General features: G+C 41.4%; 3 protein-coding genes across 9 annotated transcripts; 2 read left to right on the plus strand and 1 right to left on the minus strand.

Moving 5' to 3' along the window:
• Nucleotides 1–134: 134 nt before the first annotated feature.
• LOC135596047 (uncharacterized) lies at nt 135–4,598 on the plus strand. The gene is made up of 6 exons (XM_065087727.1): nt 135–342; nt 437–490; nt 1,871–1,944; nt 2,056–2,173; nt 2,284–2,342; nt 4,179–4,598. Exons 1-6 carry the CDS (start codon nt 232–234, stop codon nt 4,255–4,257), a joined length of 495 nt encoding a protein of 164 aa, XP_064943799.1. The 5' UTR covers nt 135–231; the 3' UTR covers nt 4,258–4,598.
• Nucleotides 4,599–7,273: 2,675 nt separating this feature from the next.
• LOC135596043 (uncharacterized) lies at nt 7,274–13,330 on the minus strand. 7 transcript variants are annotated; one of them, XM_065087723.1, is made up of 9 exons: nt 13,171–13,330; nt 11,798–11,924; nt 10,510–10,674; nt 10,267–10,372; nt 9,798–9,980; nt 9,110–9,272; nt 8,171–8,463; nt 7,789–7,878; nt 7,274–7,607 (listed from the first exon to the last, which is right to left on the minus strand). In XM_065087723.1, the coding sequence occupies exons 2-9, from the start codon at nt 11,810–11,812 to the stop codon at nt 7,540–7,542; spliced, it is 1,083 nt and encodes a 360-aa protein (XP_064943795.1). In that variant the 5' UTR covers nt 11,813–11,924; nt 13,171–13,330; the 3' UTR covers nt 7,274–7,539. The 7 variants fall into 7 exon arrangements, with proteins under 7 accessions (XP_064943795.1, XP_064943789.1, XP_064943791.1 ...); XM_065087717.1 differs by having other exon boundaries at nt 10,510–10,692; XM_065087719.1 differs by having other exon boundaries at nt 10,510–10,692; nt 11,798–12,003.
• A 2,772-nt stretch (nt 13,331–16,102) lies between these two features.
• LOC135596045 (F-box/kelch-repeat protein At1g15670-like) lies at nt 16,103–17,759 on the plus strand. The gene has a single exon (XM_065087724.1). It carries the CDS (start codon nt 16,425–16,427, stop codon nt 17,520–17,522), a length of 1,098 nt encoding a protein of 365 aa, XP_064943796.1. The 5' UTR covers nt 16,103–16,424; the 3' UTR covers nt 17,523–17,759.
• The last annotated feature ends 3,121 nt before the right edge of the window (nt 17,760–20,880 follow it).

Consider the following 20,880-nt stretch of genomic DNA (forward strand, 5'->3'; position numbering starts at 1 on the left):
TTGGATTCGGATCCTTTGCGGATCTCACCCACTAATAAAAAAATATTCTGGTCCGATAACAAATTTTCTTCTGCGGCGGCGGCACACGCTAACCTCAAATTCTTCCGCGAGATAGGGGACCGCCTAAAGGAAACAGGAAAAACCCTCCCTCTTCTTTCTATCCGATCGTTCGGGGGAGGATGGAATGATAGTTCGCCCGATCTCTCTTCTCGCAGAGGTAGCCATCGGAGGATGGAGAGGTTCAAATGGCTCCCACAATCCTTTCTCGGTGGCGGCCAAGACCAGGAAGAGGACCCGTTGGGCGAATTTGATGATGGCTCCTGCTCGCTCTCTCCTCTGCAGGTCCTCCATTCTTTTGACCATTTTTTTGTTAATCAATCGCGGATGCTTTCTTTGTTCTTGATGTTGATTCGGTCTTCTTGCTTCGTTGCGCCAGAGGTTGTATGGGTTCGCGGCGTCTCTGGTCGTCGGCCTCGCTTTTATGCTCCTGGTATGATGCGAGCATTTCTTTCTTGTCAATCTTTCCAGTTCTTGTGTGGCATTTTCGTTCTTGATATAAAAGGATGTTTCTTTCTTCTTTTCATTTCATCTTATTTCTCAGTGTCTTGTGATTTGCTGGGGTTTTGATAAGCCTAATGTTGTTTGGTCAATCAAGAATGCAAACATTCGTCGCTCCGTTTTATGTTTATTTAACGTTTAGAAGTTCTTGTATTCCAAACCACACGAGCCATTTGTTCGAAAAGAATCACATCTTATGTTGATGTCAATTTACTCCATACTTGCAACCCTATGAGTATTAAACATGTTCTTGAAAGGTTTTCTTTCCTCATATCGTCATCCTTGTGGTTGTGAAGAACAGAGAAATTTTGAATGTTCTGAAACGGTTTTCTTTCCACATATCAGCATCCTTGTGATTGTGAAGGACAGTGACATTTTGTTCTAAACTAGCGCAGAGATTTCTTGGCAGGACCTTATCATTATTAAAATATCCTGCATGCTACCGTTTGTTATGAGAAGTTGTCGTTGATATCTTGGTCAGCCCAAAGTGGCTCTGACCTGTGTGCTTACGTGCGTAGAGATGTCCGAAGTATGGTCGAGTTGCCTTCGCGGTGGAAATGTCGAGCTCCCAAAGTGCCACCTATATGAAGATTGAGGTCAGGAGAAATTTCCCGACCCGATCTCTCCGACACCCAAGTTAGTAACATGATATAGGTGAGTGTCATAGCCCCCATTAAAAAGTGATCCTCCCCACCCATATTATTATATTAAATGTGAGCTTTTATATCTGGTAGTGAATGGACGAAATATTTTTTAGACTATTCTCTGAGGGGCACCCTTTAACAACCTTTAACAATCTCAATCTAGCCTTTTGTCCACATAGGCGACAAGGATAGAGACAACCTATAATTGCCTGCTTTGGATCCACGTCCACGTTAGCAAACTAATGAGGGGCAACTTTTGTCGCATTCTTCTAGCTTGGATGCCACTCGAAGGACACTTGTCGGATGGTGATTGGTCGACGATATCCTTTCGATCACTGTTTCTTGATTGTTCTCCTTTAGATTGTGAAGATCTTGTTTGTACTAGAGATATAACCTTTTGATTGTGAATTCTCTCTGTACTTGGAACCAAGAAAGGAGAAAAAAAAGCATTTTGGATATCGCACTTCAAGAATTTTGTTTTACGTGGTTTCGTCCAAAGATAATTTTGGTGTTGTATAGAAAGTGCACGACTTGATATCTGGTCTTTACAATGTGGTTCTTGATACACGTTAACATGAAAAAGATAGAGCTCGATGCTTCCTTTTAATGCGATAATGAGAATCTTGCTCGTCGACATATGCTGATAATCTATTTATCTTCTTTTGCAGTCACTTATTGTTTTCTACAAGCCCATCAAATTTGCCATAATGTTCACTTTTGGAAATTTACTGGCAGTAGGGAGGTGGGTTTACAAATATGGGATTTCTAATTCTATTTTAGTGTTACTCTTCCTCCCTTTCTTTTTCATTGTTCATTCACCTCAAATTTCATGCCAAACACCATCATGTGGCAGCACAGCCTTCCTAATTGGGCCAGTACAACAAGCAAGAATGATGCTTGATCCAGTACGCATTTACGCAACGGCTGTATATGTTGGCAGCGTCATTCTTGCTCTCATTTGTGCACTCTGGGTAAGTTGTTTATGCCATCTTAATTAAAGCATTCAAGTTTCATAGTTTTAGCCCTGTTGCTTCAGCTTACTTCTGAACACGTTCTACTTGCTCGCTGTCATGTTCTGCAGATACATAGCAAGGTGCTGACATTAATCGCGATTATAAGTGAGATCTGTGCTCTTGTTTGGTAAGTTTTGTTTCTGTCAATATTTCCTGGTACATGTCACTTTGATTTTTGTACATATAATTCATACATCCTTTAGATCAGTATGTGAGGGGAAAGACGGGTCATTGATAATGTTATATATTTCCTTTGTTTTTGTGTTTAATATAATAACATGTCAACATTGCAAATGATTTATAAAAAGATCTTTTATCTGGGTTATTGATGAACAGTCTCTTGTTTGACCAGTTTCTGACTCCTGTAGTCCAAAAATTTTACGCCTGCTCCCTGTTTTCTGGAGACATGTGATTACACACACTTCCATTCCCTGGCCGATGGCTATACATGGCTTTACAGGTTAAACACTCATACATACATATGGATGTATAATATAACTATATGGCTGTATACGTTTTTTAGGCATACATCTGTGGCTGTATTAATAGAATTTTAGTGCTTTTGGAGTTGAAATTAAAAAGATATGGTGGAAATTAGAACCTTGTCGATCTAGGGAGCAGTTTCCCTTTTTCAATTTTTGGTGAAAATTGGTTGAAGCATCTTCTTAGCCATATGGGATAGTCAATGTCACCTGTCAAAAAGAGTGGGACCTACATCTAGATAGCAAATTAAGTATTAAGCACTAAATTTAGAAGCTGTAGTAGCCAAAAGATGAGATTCTTATAATCTTATCGTAAGTTAATGATTTTAATCGTTACCAATGCATAACAATTTCCATACTTCTGCTTGCCAATTTTTGTATTGGCAACTAAAGGAAAAGGTATCTACAAATTGTAGAATTCTCATGGTTCCCATGCAACTTCCAATCATAAAAATGAGCTGACTTGCCTAAGTGTTTAGCTGCACTTCATTACTTGTTGTATTGGCAACTAAATAAAGGAAAAGGTATCTACAAATTGTAGAATTCTCATGGTTCCTACGCAACTTCCAATCATAAAAATGAGCTGACTTGCCTAAGTGTTTAGCTGCACTTCAAGAAGGTGAGACGAAGATAACTATGCTGTATGCCTTTTTTCACCAGCCTTTCTTTCACTGGATGATACTGATACATGTTTTTGTGCTTGGCTAATTGCTGTACACTCTTATCCTCGAAGCTAATCAATTGCTATTCTTAAAGTCTAGACATAATTAAATCTTTATAGATTGGCATTGTATCCAAACTTTGCCTTGGAAGATACACCCAATGCTCTCTTATAGACGGTAAGATGAGGAATCACCATTTATCACTGACTTACCATATTGTGGAAGCAACTGATGAAAAAACTCAGGAATTTTGATTTTTTTTTTGTCATAATAAAAAGAAAGTGTGGAAACTGTCATAGCTGTAGTCTCCAAATTATTTTAGTTTACCTATAAGTTTCTAATTTGTAGGTCAAATCTAAGAATATTTTCTGTCATTTAGAAGTCAAATCCATGACCACAAACGATCAATCTTTTTTCTCATTGTTTCTTGGGAAAGTGGGCAACAGATCTTGATAAAATTATATTGAATATAGTTGTTTTATGCAGCTTCTGGAGCATCTACCTCTGTTTTAAAAATTTAATGTTCGATGAACAATCTTGATTGCCACTTCTTACTAAGGAATGTATTTTTTTCTTATAGATTTGTTCCATAACTTTGGAAACGACCTGAGCCCAATCATGAAAGAATGCTACCACAGTAATTTTGATCTAGCTTTTAAAGTTTAGTTCTTGTCACTAGGCCCCAATGATTTCTGAAGAAAACAATAACAAACTGAAACCACTTTACTCAGAATTTGTTTAGCAAAAAGTCAACGCTTGGTATCTCATAAATAGTACCTGCTGGGTCTTACCAAATCTGAAACATCGTGCTCGTTGCAGGTACAGCTTGAGTTATGTTCCTTTTGCTCGGCGAATGGTTTCTGAACTACTTATAAGTTGCTGCGACACGGAGATTTGAAGGTGCTGGCCCTGTGATTATTGCTAAATCCTGTCCTCTGGAGATGTTGGTATTTAATTTTCTGATGATTTAATGCAACCTCAAAAACTTCAATGCACCGGTTCATCATACTTTTTCATCGAGTTGCTGATCTTTCAGCTTCTTGTTGAACCAATGCCATATGTTTCTTTTTTTGTGGGTATCCCTTGGAATTCAAGTGATGTTTTGCAAGTTTCTCTTTTGTGTGTATCCCATGACATTTAAGTGATGTTTTGTAAGTTTCAGGAGGGGTAGGATGGGTGTTTACAACATTGTGTTGTGACGGTCATGAATTCAAATCATTTATAGTTGAGATGCTTCAACATTTATCTAACTGTTTTCTTTCTTTCCTAATGGCTACAATGTCAAACAACATTATAATTTTCATGTTGTCCAAATTTGACGGCAACTATCTCTGCTCATCTACATCATGTCATTCTCCTATATTGTAATGGAGCAGTTCACTATCTACGTTATGTCATTCTCCTATATTTACATCAACTATCTCTCTCTCTCTCTCTCTCTCGCGTAATCGTGTGGTTTTGTCCATCTTTGCTGCTTGTTGTCATCTGCATGAGAGGCCTCTCAGAAAGCATCATTAGCATGTTTGGTATTTGTCGCTGAAAACCTCTGTTAGCGAATGTAACTGAGAAGAGACAGATTCAAAGGGTTTCTTAGAGACAATACTTCTTTGTGATGTCACTGAAGTCAATCTTTTGTTTCTTCTTTTACGAGCAGTGTTGACGATGAGAAAGGTCAACAATGTCTGAGCAGTTTGTGTGAGGATCATCTGTTTGGCCTCCGCCGACGTCAACGACTCATCACATGTCACCCACGTTTTCTTCGTGGTTTTCATCCACAAGCAGAAATAATTAATCGGCTGTAGGAGACAAAACACCGCAAATCCCATTCTCTCAAGTCAATGGGGACACCTACCATCTGCAAGCGACGCCTTCCTACCGCGTTGACCACTTTTGATTCTGTAAGCAGAACCCACATACTGCTGCATTCCTCGTTTGCTTCTCTCTCTCTCTCTCTCTCTCTCTCTCTCTACATGTGTAGTCATCCAACTGGCACTGCTGTGTGTCCTGTACGGCAGCCAATTAAACCTGAAACGGATGTTTAATGCTCACGAATGAGTTCCTCCGTTCAACCTTCCCCTGCAAATTTAAACATGATTTATTCTTTTTCTTAAGAACAATACACGGTCGGGAGATGAAAAGAATCTGTCCATCTTATAAAGGCGAAGCACATATCCTCTTGGAGAAGAAAATTGAGGTTTCTTGGGTTGGCTGTCATGTCCTCTTCTCCAAAAGAAGAACGAGCTGATGCCTCGAGCGCATGCTTGAAGATTCTTCGAGCTTCACGCTGTGAGGCTACAGGGTTGTTGGCCTGCCTCTGTTTCAAGGAAAAAGGCGTGCGTCACATTTAGATCGCAATAGCTGCGAATCCTTCAAACTTCCATCCTTGGCGGGCTGTCCCTCCTTCCCTCGCATGCTCTCCCTGTTGACTGTTGGACTCTTAATTCTCATCATCAGCGATCTCCTATTTAAAGTGTGCCTCCATCCGTTCCATCTTTGTGCCCCCCCCCCTTCTCTCTCTCGATGAGGAAGTTGTTTGGTTGCTTGGTTCGGGCCAAGGGTGCAGAGATCGGAAAGCTCCATGCTTTCGGCATCCTACAAGGCTGGCTTCGCAAGTCGAAGAAGCCGAAGACTTCAGCTGGGCGGCAGACGAGTCTCTGCGAGAAGAAGGGAGCTGTCACATTGAAGGTGGTGATGACCAAGAAGGAGGCAGCTCGGTTGTTGGCTATGTTCATCCGAGGCGAAGAGGCGATGGTGGCCGAGATCGTAGAGGAGCTCAACTCAAGGACAGAGGCTCCACTCAATGGATCAAGCCGTGGCGGTGCATGGAGACCGATGCTGGAGAGCATCCCTGAAGCCGAAGCTTGATGGTCGACATGGAACGCAGAAAGCAAGTCGTTTTGTGTCTTGGATTACAAAGATAGAAAGAACTACTCTTATCTCTTTCTCTTTCTCGATCATGTAATAAGAAGGAATGCAATCCAAACTCGGTGACTCCTCTCCAAAGCACTGCAGGCGATCAATCTCCTCTTCTGACGAGAGACCAGTCAGCTGCAGAAACATCACCTTCACGTAGAGAGCGAGCAGTTCGAGAACAAAGCTAAGATGATGCATCAACACTTTCATGTTTGATTCTTCATCTTCATCACACGCTTTGGCGTATGCTTTGATCAAATCCGTTTCCATATATTTCTCGGGAACATAATACTACCATTTTTGTTTTGTTTGGGTGGGGAAGAATATAGAGATTTATTAGAGAGAACTTTTACATAAAAAAAGAAAATATATTTATTAATACCCTCTTAAGGGTGTCTCCATGCTATCCGAGAAGAGGAAGCAACCCTTAGAAGGATCACGACACTATGATTTTAGTGGTGAGGACCCATCTTAGGTGAGCTTTGGACATCTTAAGTGTCTTTTTAGCTAATTAAACATGTAGATTATGGGTACCGATGATTTAATGCCTTTGAAGTGTAGGGTGGTTTTGACACAGATTAGAGAGAGAAAGATTAGCCGATAGCATCAAATCGAATAAATAACACCTTAAGTATCAGAATAACTTATCGAAAATTGACGTTTCAAAATATCATAATTCAATATATTTAAAAATGTTAAAAATTTTGAATAAAGGATGAAGAGGGGGAGATTGTGGTCTACTAAGAAACAGAGCATCACCCACTCATTCTTGTGGAGATGCCAAAGGTTTGCAAGGCAACACAAGTATGAAAGGATGGAATCTGCCTCAATATATGGAAAAGATTATTACTTTTAGCTTGTAGAAATGCCAAATGCAGCACAGTTAGAGCCAAGCCAAGCAGCAGCTCCTACACTATTAAAGCTGTAGCTTTCAGTTGACTAAATCCAGAATCATATGTCAGTTTGGTCACTCATGCAAATTGCCAATGCTGCCAAATAACTAAAGCTGGCAACAAAACTGCCCCTCACACTGCAGTTTTGTTTTTCTTTAATGTTGTAGCATAAACAATCTACCAAATATGAATAATATTCTGTCTTCAATTTCAATCAGCAGTAAATGGGACCAGCCCTCATCAGCTACTCACATCTCTGACTGCTGTAAATGACACAACAGCTTTATTAACTTGTGATATTTGGAGAGGCAGCATATTGCTCGTACAGTCTACCAATGGAGTGCAGATGCAAAAATTTGGCTTCGCTCGTGTCTCTAAGATTTCTCTTCATCTGATTGATGAGGGCATGATCCAGTGGCAACATCGGCAAAGTATTCTTCAACTGAAACAGCAAGTACCGAAAAAGGACTGTCAAAAACATTCCTCAAGTGTTGTGAGGCCAATCATTAGCATTCGACAAAGCTTGGGCAGAGAAATGTTCCATGTCACCCCTTTTGTCATTAGGTAAAACCCTTGTGTTGCACTGCATAAGACTAGAAAATAGAAAAAAGGTTTAGATTTACCTATATCGTCCGGTTCTGGGGAGTCGAGCAAAATATCCGAGTCTGATGGCAAGAAAGGAGAACCATCGTAGTCTCCTAGAACTCCAAGATCTACAAATCAGCATTGTGATGTCAACCGAATCAGGAAAGACAGTAAGCTATATAAAATAATGAAATAGGATAATCATATTACTGATTAGTCACATCCATTAATCATATTATTATGTTCTAATTTATGCAGCAGTAATCTATATACAAATTTGAATGATAAAACACGTATACCATATGCAAGTCAACCTTATATTGGAAGTCAAATTTGCAACTATTTGTAAGGTCCTACCTCATTAACATCACTTTAATAAGATAGTAAATCTGATTTAACATATTCCACGAGCAACTTTACCTCCTAAATTTGTTAAATCTGCTGTTAGGTCTGAAAGACTGAAATTCCAAAGCTGTCCTGATGATCTGATTGAGTCTCTTGATGATCCCACACAATCAGAACCTAATTGCAGTCCCGAATTCACCACATCAGGTGGGAAGGTTGTATCAAGCGCTGTCACATCCAAACCTATCCCAGATATCTCAGAAGTAAAAGGAAAATGATTGCTTGACGCCGCCGAAGCAGGACTCACAGCCATCTCTGACATAGATGAAATGGCTGGAGGGGCTGTATGAGCTGCTTCAGTTGTGCCACTGTCAATCACAATGATTCAATAAAATTTAAAATGTTTCATAAAATTAGAAACAAGCAAAACAAAAAATTTCATATAGAATATGGAGTTGTGATTTGCTTCTAGTACAAGTTTTATTTAGCAGATTGATATAAGTTGGAAAGTGGACACGAAAGGTTATTAGCTGAGCAAATATCTTGCACTAATTGTAAGGAACAGAGAAAAATGTGCAAGGATATGCTCTCATATTTCTTGTGCAAATATAATGTAAAACCTGATTAGCTCTGCAACCCAAGAATATTAAGAATCTCAGGGCTGAAGCCAGATTGATCAGCAGCAAGGACTTGTGTTGATTGTTATTACCTCCCATTGTTGGAATGAGACATACATGAGGGATGCATTTATGTAATGATTCAAAAATGTGCAATCAAAATGGTCTCTCTTCTTAAAAGATCTAGGTTAGGTCTCTATAGAGTCTCCTTTCTCAAATAAGGATAGAAACAACACAAATTAGTACTTGACAAGCATTTGAATAGCATAGTTTGCAATTTGGTATAATTCCAGCCCATTTTACTATTCAATGATTGGATAATGGAAATATATGCAGAATAGCTACACATCTATGACCCTATATAAAGGATTCTACAAATGAAAAATCAATCTCTTACTTGGTTCCAGAATTCATGCGAATGGGATGAAAGCTGCCTGGAGCAGGAATACCATTGACCACATGACAGCTGGAGAGTCCACAACTCATGGGGTCAACATGAGGCTGACCTGTAGCGGGCATTAGGTGCTGTGGAAGAATCGGATACCCCATGGGCAAACTAACTGCACTGCATATAAATTACACTAAATAAGAATGATAATTATGAGCTGAGGCAGCATAACTATGAGAAAAGCATACATAATTCCTAAGGAAAGAAGAAAGCAATTATATACATGAAGTATATTCATTGGATCCTATGACAAATAATTGTTTGCCTTCTAGTTACTGCATATTATTTCAGCAGAAATATATAAGAGTTTGATTGATTAGCAAACTTTGCAGTTCATTGATATATTGGACTACCAATTTTATGGATATAGGAAATTTCTGAATTCCAAAATAAGTAAAACGAGAACAATTTGAAGTCTCAGCTAAGCTTACACAAACCCATTAAAATTCCTACAAAGATTGAATCAGAGAGGCAGCAGCTAAAAAAACAACATTTACGCAGTTTCAGAAATCAGTTGTTTGCTCCAGAAAAGGGTGTAGTTGATAATCATTCAGGTAATTAATTTCTAGCGGATACCTACATCACCAGGCATGAACCACATGTTAATAGAAGCAGAGGCATGAACCAAATAAATTACCAGGCACAGGGTGAATCCCATTTTGAATTGGAGGCAATGGAACCTTAGGCTGGATGGGATACTTCATCAGATGGTACTGGTGCTCCAGCAAATGATTGAACAAAATGATCTGTTTCTTCAGTTTCAACCTTATATAATAAGCTCTAAAAAATTCCGAGTTTTCTTCTTCCAGTTTCTGCCATACTGTAAAGAAAAGGCATCTTAAGTTGTAGACAAGTGCAACATTGAGTGCAGCAATTGGCAAAGCCATCACATATATTTTTGTTCTAAACAAGAAAATACATGTGCACCAAATACTTGAGTGGATGAAAAAGGAAAAAAAAATATTTTTGGGCAACTCTTCAAGAAATGCTTTTGATATGCACCACATAATTTTAATTTCATACAAGTGGGATAAGATGCAGATTGCATGTGCTGGTGGGTGTTTGTTTTTATGAAAGTTAAAAGTTTGGAAATATAAAATACCAACCTAGTGTTGTGAAACCAGGTTCTATCCTAGCACGGTTAGAGAGAGTCTGAACCACCTCCCCTCTATTCATATACAATTGTAGACATCGTTCTATCAAGTTCTGCACCTGCAACACTATGTCCAGTGAAAAGAAGATACGGAAAATAACCAGAAACACAGACTGCATTCATGCTATCTTCACCAAATATTCCTCAATTAGACGCAAACGGTGGTAGTAAATGAATCAGCAGTTGGTCATCTTACAAGTTCAATGTCGTCACGAGAAACCTTCCTAGAATTACTGCTTGCAATGGACACCGAACCTGAATCTACCTTAGGAGTTTCAACAACCGGGGAATTTTGATGGTCGCCTTGAAAAACATGTGAAGCTTCTGATGATGGTTGTACTTCTGTTGTACACTGAGGATCCTGTGTAAAATTCCCTTCCTTAAGAAACATATGTCAAACAATGAAATAACCAGCTGGTTACTGTGGCAGATTCTATAAAAGTTAATATAAGCAATTAACCAAGATTCTTTGACAATAACATGAATCTCAAAGCTTTAGCAATGTATGTGGAACAAGGGCAAAAACTGAGCAATCACAATTCCCCTTGTTAGGTTATAAAATCAAACTAACCCGTTGTATTCCTACAAAGTAACCAGAAGTATTAATCTATGAAGTCAATGACTATGGTGATTATCGCCATATTTTCTTCAAGGTCTTGCCCTTTTCTTTCTCCTGGCAATACCTTCTTAGCATGACCCAACATCAATGCTTGGCGGTTGGCATGTGCCTATGATCATCAGCTTAAGCCAAAACATTGACCTTCGAAAGTAAGGGATAAACAACATATGGAATTAAGGTTATTGAAGGTTTGTTACAGAATGGTCTAACCATGAACCACCTGTGCTGAGATTAGAAAAAGTCCTTTCGGCCAATTACAGGAGCTGGTCAAATTGTCCTAGGACGGAGAGCAGCCCTGATCAGGAAGGCTCATCGAGGGTAGGTTATACATTAACAATATTTAAAATGGATTGTGACTTGACTCGAAAAAGTTATTACATGCTGCAAATTTAGATGCCAGATTTTGTTGAAGTTCCAGGGTTCTACCGTACAAGTGAAATATGAATGATTCAGACAGCTTTAGAACTTGATATACTCGTGATTCTGATGGAAATTTATCTTTTTCTTTAAAGTTTTCTGATACATAAAGAGATCAATTGGTGCATCTTTCAATAAACCTTCAACTTTGGAATAAGAGATAATTTATCACATCGATGTGAACAACCAGGTCTTGGCCTGGTACTTCATACTTCTCCCCTCAACAAGAGGGTTCAAGTTCATATCTCTGTCAGGTGCTTCTTCAACCATTCAATTAAAAAAGAAGAAACTTGAGGGAGGTAATCATAATTTTGTCAAGTACAGATTTTGAGAACACCACAGGATCATTGTCATTAGTATAGATAAAAATAAATTAAAAGGGAGCAACATAATTTATGCAATTAAATGAAACATTCGGCAAGACTTAGAATTGTGATAAAATCTTCACCTGTGAGGTCTTCATTTCAGCACAGCTTACCAGCTATCCTCGTCTGACTTATCAAGACAGTAGACGCAAGTGATGTCTGCCACTTGGTAGAAGTTTCAGGATTTAACATACTCTTTTGCCATTGTATCTGCAAGTAGCCAACATAACTACATGAACAGACTCATCCCGGGATCCACGGATCACACTGGTACATTGGTAGCAGAAAGCTAGGAAGAAATTGCAAAAGTCAGGCATCCGTGCCACAACATTATATTCCACATATAGCTAGGGATCTATGACAAAATAAAGGAACATAGTAAGTTAGTAAGCAATATATTAGGTCCCACTCCCACTGCCACAAAACTAAAAAAAGAAAAAAAAAAAAAAACATACCAAAAATTCTTAAATGCTCCACTCACGCTGCCACAACTAAAAAAAGAAACAGCTAAACATTTTACAAGTGCAGTAAACAACCAAAGGGGGATCAAAAGGTCTCTGGAACGCCAGCACTAACATTTTAGAAGGAAGATAACTCCATACACAAAGCTAAACATGTTTATATTCTTTTAAGCAAATCGGTTCTCTCCAAAAACAACTTTTACAAGTGAAAAGGAAGAACAATTTTGCTCATACATGACAGGAGGACAAACTGTGCTTTGTCATAAAAGGACAACTCCTGTAGAAAACTATAAATCAACGAGCTTGATTATGCCGACATATAAATAATATCATATTTCAAGAGGTGTTTTCCTCGATAACGTGTGGTTGCCAATCAGTTGGCCAAGAATATCTTTACATTCCCTGTAAGTCATTCCCTTGAGGACAAATATGTCGGTAATTTACAAGCTCCCTCAACACGAAGCACTTAAGACAACTTGACACAATCTATCAAGAACATATAAATTTTCCCCTCTGGAAGATGAACAGAGATGAAGTCCACATATATTAACATAGCAGAGTCAAACAGGTTTTATCTCAAGCATCAATTTTAATCTTCACCTTCTACGACCTACTGACAGATGAATCGTCCAACCATACAAGCCTTTCATGGCTCTAATTCCACTGATTCTCTTCAAGTTTCCGGAAGACAAGAATACGAATTGGGACCAGGAAAAAAAAAAAAAAAAAGGCACCAGTGGTATCAGTTCGAAAAGGCGCAAACTTTAGGAGTTTTTACCCAAAATCAAGAACAAAAAAGAAGGAAAAGTATTCAAATAGATATGGAAAGAAAGAAAAACCTTCAGCCGCGATTAGCGGTTCATCGCACATTGACATTTTAAGATGGTTGAAGGAATTCTACCAAGATGGAAACCCGATAAAAGGGGAAAAAGATCCTTTTGCGATTCGCTACTAGAGAACACAGATTCCAGAGATATCAGGCTATGCGAGTTTACCGTTAAGCAAAGAGGTAAAAGCGTGAAGAGGCTTTTAGGGTTTCCAAGGCCCAATTCTCTCTCTCCCTCTCTCTCTCTCTCTCTCGCCGCCCACAGGAAGAGACTGACTTGAGGGAGAACGAGCCTAAGACGGGAGAGAAGGGAGGAGTCGTAGTGGCACCGCCGCTCCCGTCCCATCTCGTCCTCATTATATTACTTGAGAAGGCGCATAGGTTATCTTTATGCGCACATCCCTACAAATTAATTGCCTAAAGTTACTTATATATATATATATATATATATATATATATATATATATATATATATATATATATATATATATATATATATATATATATATATATATATATATATATATATATATATATATATATGTATATATATTAAAATTACATAGATTAAGTAACAATCCAAAATGATTGCATAGAAAATTACTAAAACAACAATTACTTAGTTTCTAGTAAATTTGAATATTTGAATTGTACTTGACAAATATGCATTTTTACCCATATTGAATTCCTCCTCCTCCTCCTTTAAATCCCATGTCACCATGAATGGTTTCACTCTGGATCTACTGCCTTGGAGTTCCCGAAGAGATGCATGCAAGGCAACCTTTGCTTTTTTAGGCATGGCCTTCAGAGTGGAGGCCATTATTTGGATTGTTTGGTCTGTGGACCCCATGGTGACATGTGCTGAAAAGAGAAACTTTTACTGTGGCTCTTCCTAGTAAGTGCAAGAGGATCTAAGTTTCATCCTGAAGACACAGGAACTAAATATTTAGATTCTTGTTGTGCAAGAAGAGCATGGCCATAGGATTCCAGAATATTTGATAAGACTAATCATCATTGAAGCATAGTGAGTGCCAGTCAGCACATGTTCATCAACTTTCCAAACCCATGTTGACGATGGATCGTCTCGCATGTCTACCTAAAAGAAGAGAGAAAGTTGAATTTGCCACTTATCAATGAACAGTGCAGCTTCGTCCCTTCCGCTGTGGAATAGATCTGGGCAACAAGAATAATACCACAAGATCAGTCAACAGTCGATTCGACGGATTCACCTAAGAGGACTATTCATGAACGGATGAAAGCCTCGGTCAGTTGTCATCTCAAAGTCCTGCTTCTAGGAAAACTATGCATGGAAACAGTACAAAATGATGCTCCATCTTGCGCTTCATCGACATCCACGCGACTGGCTACTCGGAATATATTTATTGGCTGTTGGTGGCAATCATGGAACTGATCCAGCATCTCTCCACCAGGCCAAAGTCTGGCTGTTGCTCACCGTCTCAATCCGATGCTGATACCGAACTCTCTCCTTGCCTCACATTTATTGCTGCACAAAGGCAGAGATCTTATGCGTATTGCTCAGCCCCACAACCCCACGGATAACTAAAGAACAAAGAAGATAGATTGTTTGGATCTCCTCGTAGGACTAAGTTGAGGAGAGAGGAATTCAAGACTTCAGCTCTTTCTGTGGGAGGGGGGCTAACACAAAAAGTTTGAGGCAGCCAAGCACTTGGCTTTCTCAAGAGGATGTGTTCAACTCATCCATCCTTTAATTTTTGTGCAAACGGAATGGACATGAGATATTATCGAGGCATGCGATGGCTGTTGGAAAGAAGGCAGGTTTACTGGCTGTGCAGGAACACAGTGGGACAGGTTGTGGAGCTTTCTCCTCCACAGGCTAAACGGAATAATGGTGCTTCTCAGTCAGTGTATATCATTACATAGAACTACTGTATTCTTTGTCTCTCAGCCACACACTCGTATTGTATATCACAATGGTCATCGACTAAAGAAAAATCTCACATTGGATGTTTGTGATCTTCTCCTTCCCTTGATGCTCAGCCTTCTTCATTTGAATAACAGTTATGTCATACTCGGAAAAGGATAACAACACCGTTCAGTGTTTTGGTCAAAGGTAAGTAAGTTCAGGAACCGGGAGATGTTGGCTACTCATGAGTTGGGACTTCCAGAGTGTCTGAGAAGTCACTGAAGGAGTTGAGTGACATGTTAAGTCATATCATCATCCCCTGATTTGAGTGAACTTTCATGGGAAGGGTCAGAGCGTGGGTGGCCAAAGCACTGCTCAGTGGATCGCATGCAAATGGACACTTGGGAAAAGGTTTATGGAATCTAAGTCAGCTTTGGAATTAAAGTGCTTGCGATGGACAACGAGTCGTCGATGACAACTGCTGAAAGCAGAGCAATGGTCCTACTGCTTCCACCCACCACCTTCCTCACATTTACGTCGAGAGTTGTAATCCTCCTTACCGGACCACATGGTAATGGAACAAAAGAGAGCATGGAGAACCTGGACCGGAGCTGATGCGACATGGAGGGATAGGGCAAACGACGGGTCTAACAGTGGATCCTGTCTGATCTGATAAATCTGAGAACAAAGAAGCAAACAATGATTCAAGTTTACCTTCAGTTCATGCCTCCAATCTTGTAACGATGCTTTCTCTTGTGTTTTCACCTCCCCAGCCAAAACCAAGTTACTGGAGTAGGCGTGAGCGGGTGGCGGAAGATTTTGGGGAACACAAAGCTTGGCTCAGAGCGACGACGGATTTGGCCTGCGGTTGCTCCGTCACGCGGCGCAGGTCCACCGCGACAGCGCGGACGTTTTCGCGGTGGCGGGACGTGGAGCTGGGCCCTCAGAAGGAATCCCCATGCTTTTTTGGGCGCCCCCCCCCCCCTTTTATGTCCAATCACGTATATGCCATCTCAATACATGCTTGAGATCGTACATGGAAGTCAATATACATATGCCATCTCTCTCTCTCTCTCTCTCATGTCCATGATACAATAATCTAAATTCATAAGCACCTCCTTAGGATGGAGAAGGTAATCTAATGGTGCAATACCCCATGTATTGCAATAAAAGGCCTGAAGTCTCAATGAGGATTTGCGTAGGCGGTGAGGTAGCTCCCAGGTCAGTTGTGGGTTACTGGCTCGGTGGCAGAACAGGTATGCGGCACCTGTCGATCGAGCGACTTGTCCCTGCATGGCTAGGCGCCGCGGTTTGCTGACCGGGAGCCAGCCATATTTTGGTGCAAATGCATCCACGGCAGTGTGCCGTCGATTTTGTAATGAAGCATATCCACAGGGATCTCGACAATAAAGGCACACCGCGTTACTATTTCTTCGCTAGATTCCGACTCTTATCGATTTCGCAGGGAAGCTCCCTTCCTGTCGCTTCATCGTAAGAGCAACCTCATCGTCTCCGTTGATTAGAGATTTTGCTGCGTCATGGAAGACGAGCTGCTTCCGAGGTTGCCGCAGGAGATCGCTTGCGAGTGCCTCATCCGCGTCCCCTTCCACGCCTTCCCCACCGTCCGGGCCGTCTGCAAGACTTGGATGCACCACCTCGAGTCGCCCTGCTTCCACCGCCTCAGAAGGTCCGCCGGCCTCGCCCGGCCCGTTGTCGCCCTCGTCCAGTCCGAGTCCATCCCTCCCCAGCAGCAACCCTCTCTTGCCCCCCCAATTTTCCGTCTCTCGCTCTTCGAGCCTGCCACCGGTGCCTGGACCTCGCTGCCACCGACCCCCGGCCGCTCCCACGGCCTCCCGCTCTCCTGCCGGTTGGCCGCCGTCGGGAGGGAGCTGGTGGTGGTCGGCGGATTGGACCGCCGCTCCTGGGCCTTCACCGACGACGTCCATGTCTTTGACGTGGTGTCCCGAGTCTGGCGCCGTGGGGCCCCCATGCCCGGCCCGCGGCGCTCCTCCTTCGCGTGCGCCGGGTCGGAGGAGCGCCGGATGGTGTTCGTGGCCGGTGGGCACGACGAGAGAAAGAACGCGCTGCGGTCCACGCTAGCCTACGACGTTGCGGCCGACGCGTGGGTCCGCCTACCCGACCTGGCGCGGGAGCGCGACGAGTGCCGCGGGTTGTTCGCGCGCGGCGCGTTCCGCGTCCTCGGTGGCTTCCCCACGGCGGCGCAGGCGCAGTTCTCGCGGACCGCGGAGGCCTTCGACGTGGCCTCCTGGAGGTGGGGCGACGTGGAGGAGGGGAAGCTGGCGGAGGCCGGGTACCAGCGCACATGCGTGGTCAGCGGGGACGGGAGGATGTGCATGTGCCGGCAGGAGGAGGAGAAGATGGAGGTGCTGCTGGAGGAGGGCGACGGGGCGTGGCGGCCGCTGGCGCACCTGCCTGGCGACGTGAAGGCGTCGCTGCAGATGGTGGCGTGGGAAGGGGGTCTCATGCTGTGGGGCGCCGGGGACAACAGCAGGGCCCAAGTGGCCTACATCATGGACCTCAAAGGAGGAGAAGGGAAGGGTCTAATGTGGCGGAAGGTGGAGATGCCGAAGCGATTCTCCGGTTACGCCCAAACAGCCTGCTGCTTCGAGATGTAATTCCCAAGCAATATCTCGTAATGCTTCATATTTAATTAACAAAAGTCACGAGGAAGAAACAAGGAATGTGAAAGCATAATCGATGTGACTCGAAAGCATTTCACAAGGAATGTAACACTAGTTCTCTTTGAGCCATTCCGTCGAACGATATGCGAACATCCTCGAGTGGCTTCGGCTTCGGCTTCGGAGAGGCCGCCGCTCTAATCGACTTGACCTTTTTCAAGATAAACGCCTTTATACGCTTTCTCTTCCACCTGCCTCGTTACCTGTGTTGTGATTGGTGTGGCCTTAGGCCCGAAACCGGAGTCCCACATGGGATCCTGAGTGGGCCCCAATCTCTTTGAAGGCAAGGTCGTTCGTGGAGGAGACTGGTAATCCCCTCCAATGGAGAACCCTTGGATCGCCGATTTCTTGTTACACCTCGAACCCTTAGGACCCAACACAGCCATTAACGGCGGACCTGCAAGGCCTGTAGCTTCTTCTGCAATCCCACCAGAAATAGGAACATTCGCAAACGCAAGACTGAAGATTCCGAGGACGAAAAGATGCCACCGCCGGTGATAGCTCCATCCTCCGCCTCTAAAGCCGACGAAGAGCTCCTGTTCTCCTCCTCGTCTAAACCCTCGTCCAAGCCCTTCGCGGAGGGTGCCCCTGCGCGCGCGGATGACGTCACCGTTGGGCGCATCGCCAGCGGGTGCCCTCTTCCAGTTCGAGTCATCCAAGGGGATCTGAGTCCAGCACGATAGCCGGGCCACGCCAGCCCCCGATACGGAGACGAGGGTCTCCCAGGACACCCGGGCCATCCGCGAGCGCGTCCCAGACCAAGTGCGAGCACTATTTTTGTGAGCAGCGCGCCGCGCCCTAAAGGTATACGTTCTCTTCATCCATCCTTTATTTGCTTTTCTGTAAAACGTGAATGCTTTGAGCTTATATGGTTCTTAATCCAAGTGAAGTTTCTCATGACATCTCATTTTGTGCATGATGCCTATGTGCTTGTCCAACATATATTCATCAGCATCCTGGAAATTTTCTACTTCATGTCTTGCTGCTTTTAATTTGATGTTGTCTTTTTCCTCTTAGGAAAAGATAGCCCCGGAAATTTAGGCTGTTATTTGGGTCTGCAGTGTGCCAATGATAGTCAGATAGAGACATCTCGTTAGTGTTTGAAACAAGTGAAAGGTGTTAGCAGTTTGTTGTTCTGCCATTATAGAGCTAGAAAATAGTAATTCAAGGAAGGATATTCTTCCAGGCCTTTTGGAGCTTACATCTGATATTAGGAAACAGAAGGTTTTGGTTTATATTGAATAAGCATTTTTGTCATTGAAAGGTGAAATAAGCATCAAATTCTTATGGTTTTTTTTGTAGGTGGAAGCATCAAAAGGGCATAGTATAGAAATTGCGCTTTGGAATCCAAATACTCTTTTTGCTTATAATTTATTGCTAAGATAATGGAAGGCATGTCCGGGTACGGTTGACTGGCAGTGGATGGAGAGTTGGATTCATAAAAAAATGTTGAAATGTTACAAATTACTGTTTCAATAACTCAAATTGTGAATATTGTTAATAAATATTTTCAAATAGATAAAATGGTTTGATCATGTTACAGAACTTTTTCCAACCAAAACGCTCAGGCCATACCTTATAATTTCAGACTGTGAATCATGAAGGCATGAGTAAATGTTAGAGGTGGTTGTTGTTACCGATTTTGCCTCCTGAGAAGTTTGGCGAGTCATGGAACTATGCAAGGCATAAATTAGAAAGGGTCACAGACATTACTATAATTCCAAGTTGACCTTTAGAAACTTATTTAATCCAATGTAAATGGAAGACCGATTCAAAATTTCTTAGTCCTTTATGAGAGTCTACTTGAAGATGATGATGCTTAGTTGATAATAACACTTGATCTACTAGGCTGTTTTTTCCCCCAGGAAAAGTCCACACCCCACTTCATGACACCATTTTACTAGATATGACCATCACTGCAGCTAAAACTTCTAGCACGAGTTACAAACAAAGCTTGTCCAAAATAAGTTTTGCACACTGGCTCATTTGCAGGTACTCTGGAGATTGCAACAATGCCTTTGCTTCTTTCCTGTATCACTGAAATAATTGGCTATGTTTTTGTACTATTTCTGAGGAATATGAAAGCAACTTCTTAAAAGGAGGTTGTGGAATATTGTGACCGCAGGAATGTATTTCAAGTCCGTGCTTCATTTTATTTGAAACTGAATATTTTTTAGATTTAGGATGTGCTAATTGTCAGAACAATTACAACTTCGTCACAGATTATGGTGTGCCAAAGCACTAATTCAAATTCTGGTTTCGAAACTTTTACTGTTCTTAATTAGTAAGCTGATTGAGGGATTTCTCTTTATTTAATGTCTCTTCATATTGATGCTTAAACCTTAACTTGTTGGCCATATTTATGCTTCATCCTCTAGCATATAAGATACGTTTTGTTACTTAAATTCATTCCGACAATAGGATTATCTGTTGATGTGCTTTTTATGTTGACAGTATCATGCAAAGATTAAGAAGATGTGCTTTTCTATGCAATAATTTCACCTGGCATCTTCACTTGAGCTCATGAGATATGCAAAAAGATGGCACGATTGATACAAGGGCTACTTTGGGTACTTTGTTTGTTTCCCTTTCTCACTGTAACCCCTCTTTTCTGCCTCCAGATTCAATAGTTTTATGTTTTTTTTTTTTTGCAGTACACTCTTTGACCTCTGGCCGATTCAATATAGTTGGAATATTAAGGCTTGTTTTTGTTGTGCACTCTTTGACCCATAGTTAAGTGTTTGACATAAAGTACATGCTCTGTTTTCCAAAAATGTTATTTATGAATGACTTAGAACCATGTTATTTTCTCAACTCTTAAGACATGCTACTGATTTATATGCAAATGCCAAACTTTACAAATGGATCTTAGTTCTTCCTTGCCATTCTTATTTGCATGCAATGATTATTACGCATAGCTGACACTCAGTTCTGTCCTTCATCACAGAAACAGGACTCATTATGTTATTCCTGGTTGATGATTAATTATGGTTACAGATTAAAGTGAGCTTTTTGAATGAGCAGTCCTTTATATTGTAATTTGTAAGTGGCTTTAGACTAAATTTTAGTTTATCTCTTTCTTTTATATGTGAATGATGAATGCATATAAGGAAACATGCATAGTTATTAAAATGTCAATCTAAGTGACGAGCTAAACATAAAAGTGTCTGAGAATAAATCATCAACGTTTGACCTTCTATAAAAATGCACAAATACACTGAGATTTGGTTATTGGTAGGTGGGTTAGCTGATTGAAGGTCTTGATTTTGTTTGAACAATTACATTTTGTTGTATA

Source organism: Musa acuminata, chromosome BXJ1-10 (assembly GCF_036884655.1).
Source record: "Musa acuminata AAA Group cultivar baxijiao chromosome BXJ1-10, Cavendish_Baxijiao_AAA, whole genome shotgun sequence".
Taxonomy (NCBI): Eukaryota; Viridiplantae; Streptophyta; class Magnoliopsida; order Zingiberales; family Musaceae; genus Musa; species Musa acuminata.

Excerpts from the sequence above, each read along its gene's own strand:
- LOC135596047 (XM_065087727.1), top strand. The coding sequence starts at position 232 with ATGGAGAGGTTCAAATGGCTCCCACAATCCTTTCTCGGTGGCGGCCAA. Across the intron at positions 343-436 it reads GCTCGCTCTCTCCTCTGCAG|AGGTTGTATGGGTTCGCGGC; the intron begins GTCCTCCATTCT and ends TCGTTGCGCCAG. Across the intron at positions 491-1,870 it reads GCCTCGCTTTTATGCTCCTG|TCACTTATTGTTTTCTACAA; the intron begins GTATGATGCGAG and ends CTTCTTTTGCAG.
- LOC135596043 (XM_065087717.1), bottom strand. Across the intron at positions 8,464-9,109 it reads CGCATGAATTCTGGAACCAA|TGGCACAACTGAAGCAGCTC; the intron begins GTAAGAGATTGA and ends TGTGATTGACAG. Across the intron at positions 7,608-7,788 it reads CCCAGAACCGGACGATATAG|TTGAAGAATACTTTGCCGAT; the intron begins GTAAATCTAAAC and ends TTGCTGTTTCAG.
- LOC135596045 (XM_065087724.1), top strand. The coding sequence starts at position 16,425 with ATGGAAGACGAGCTGCTTCCGAGGTTGCCGCAGGAGATCGCTTGCGAG.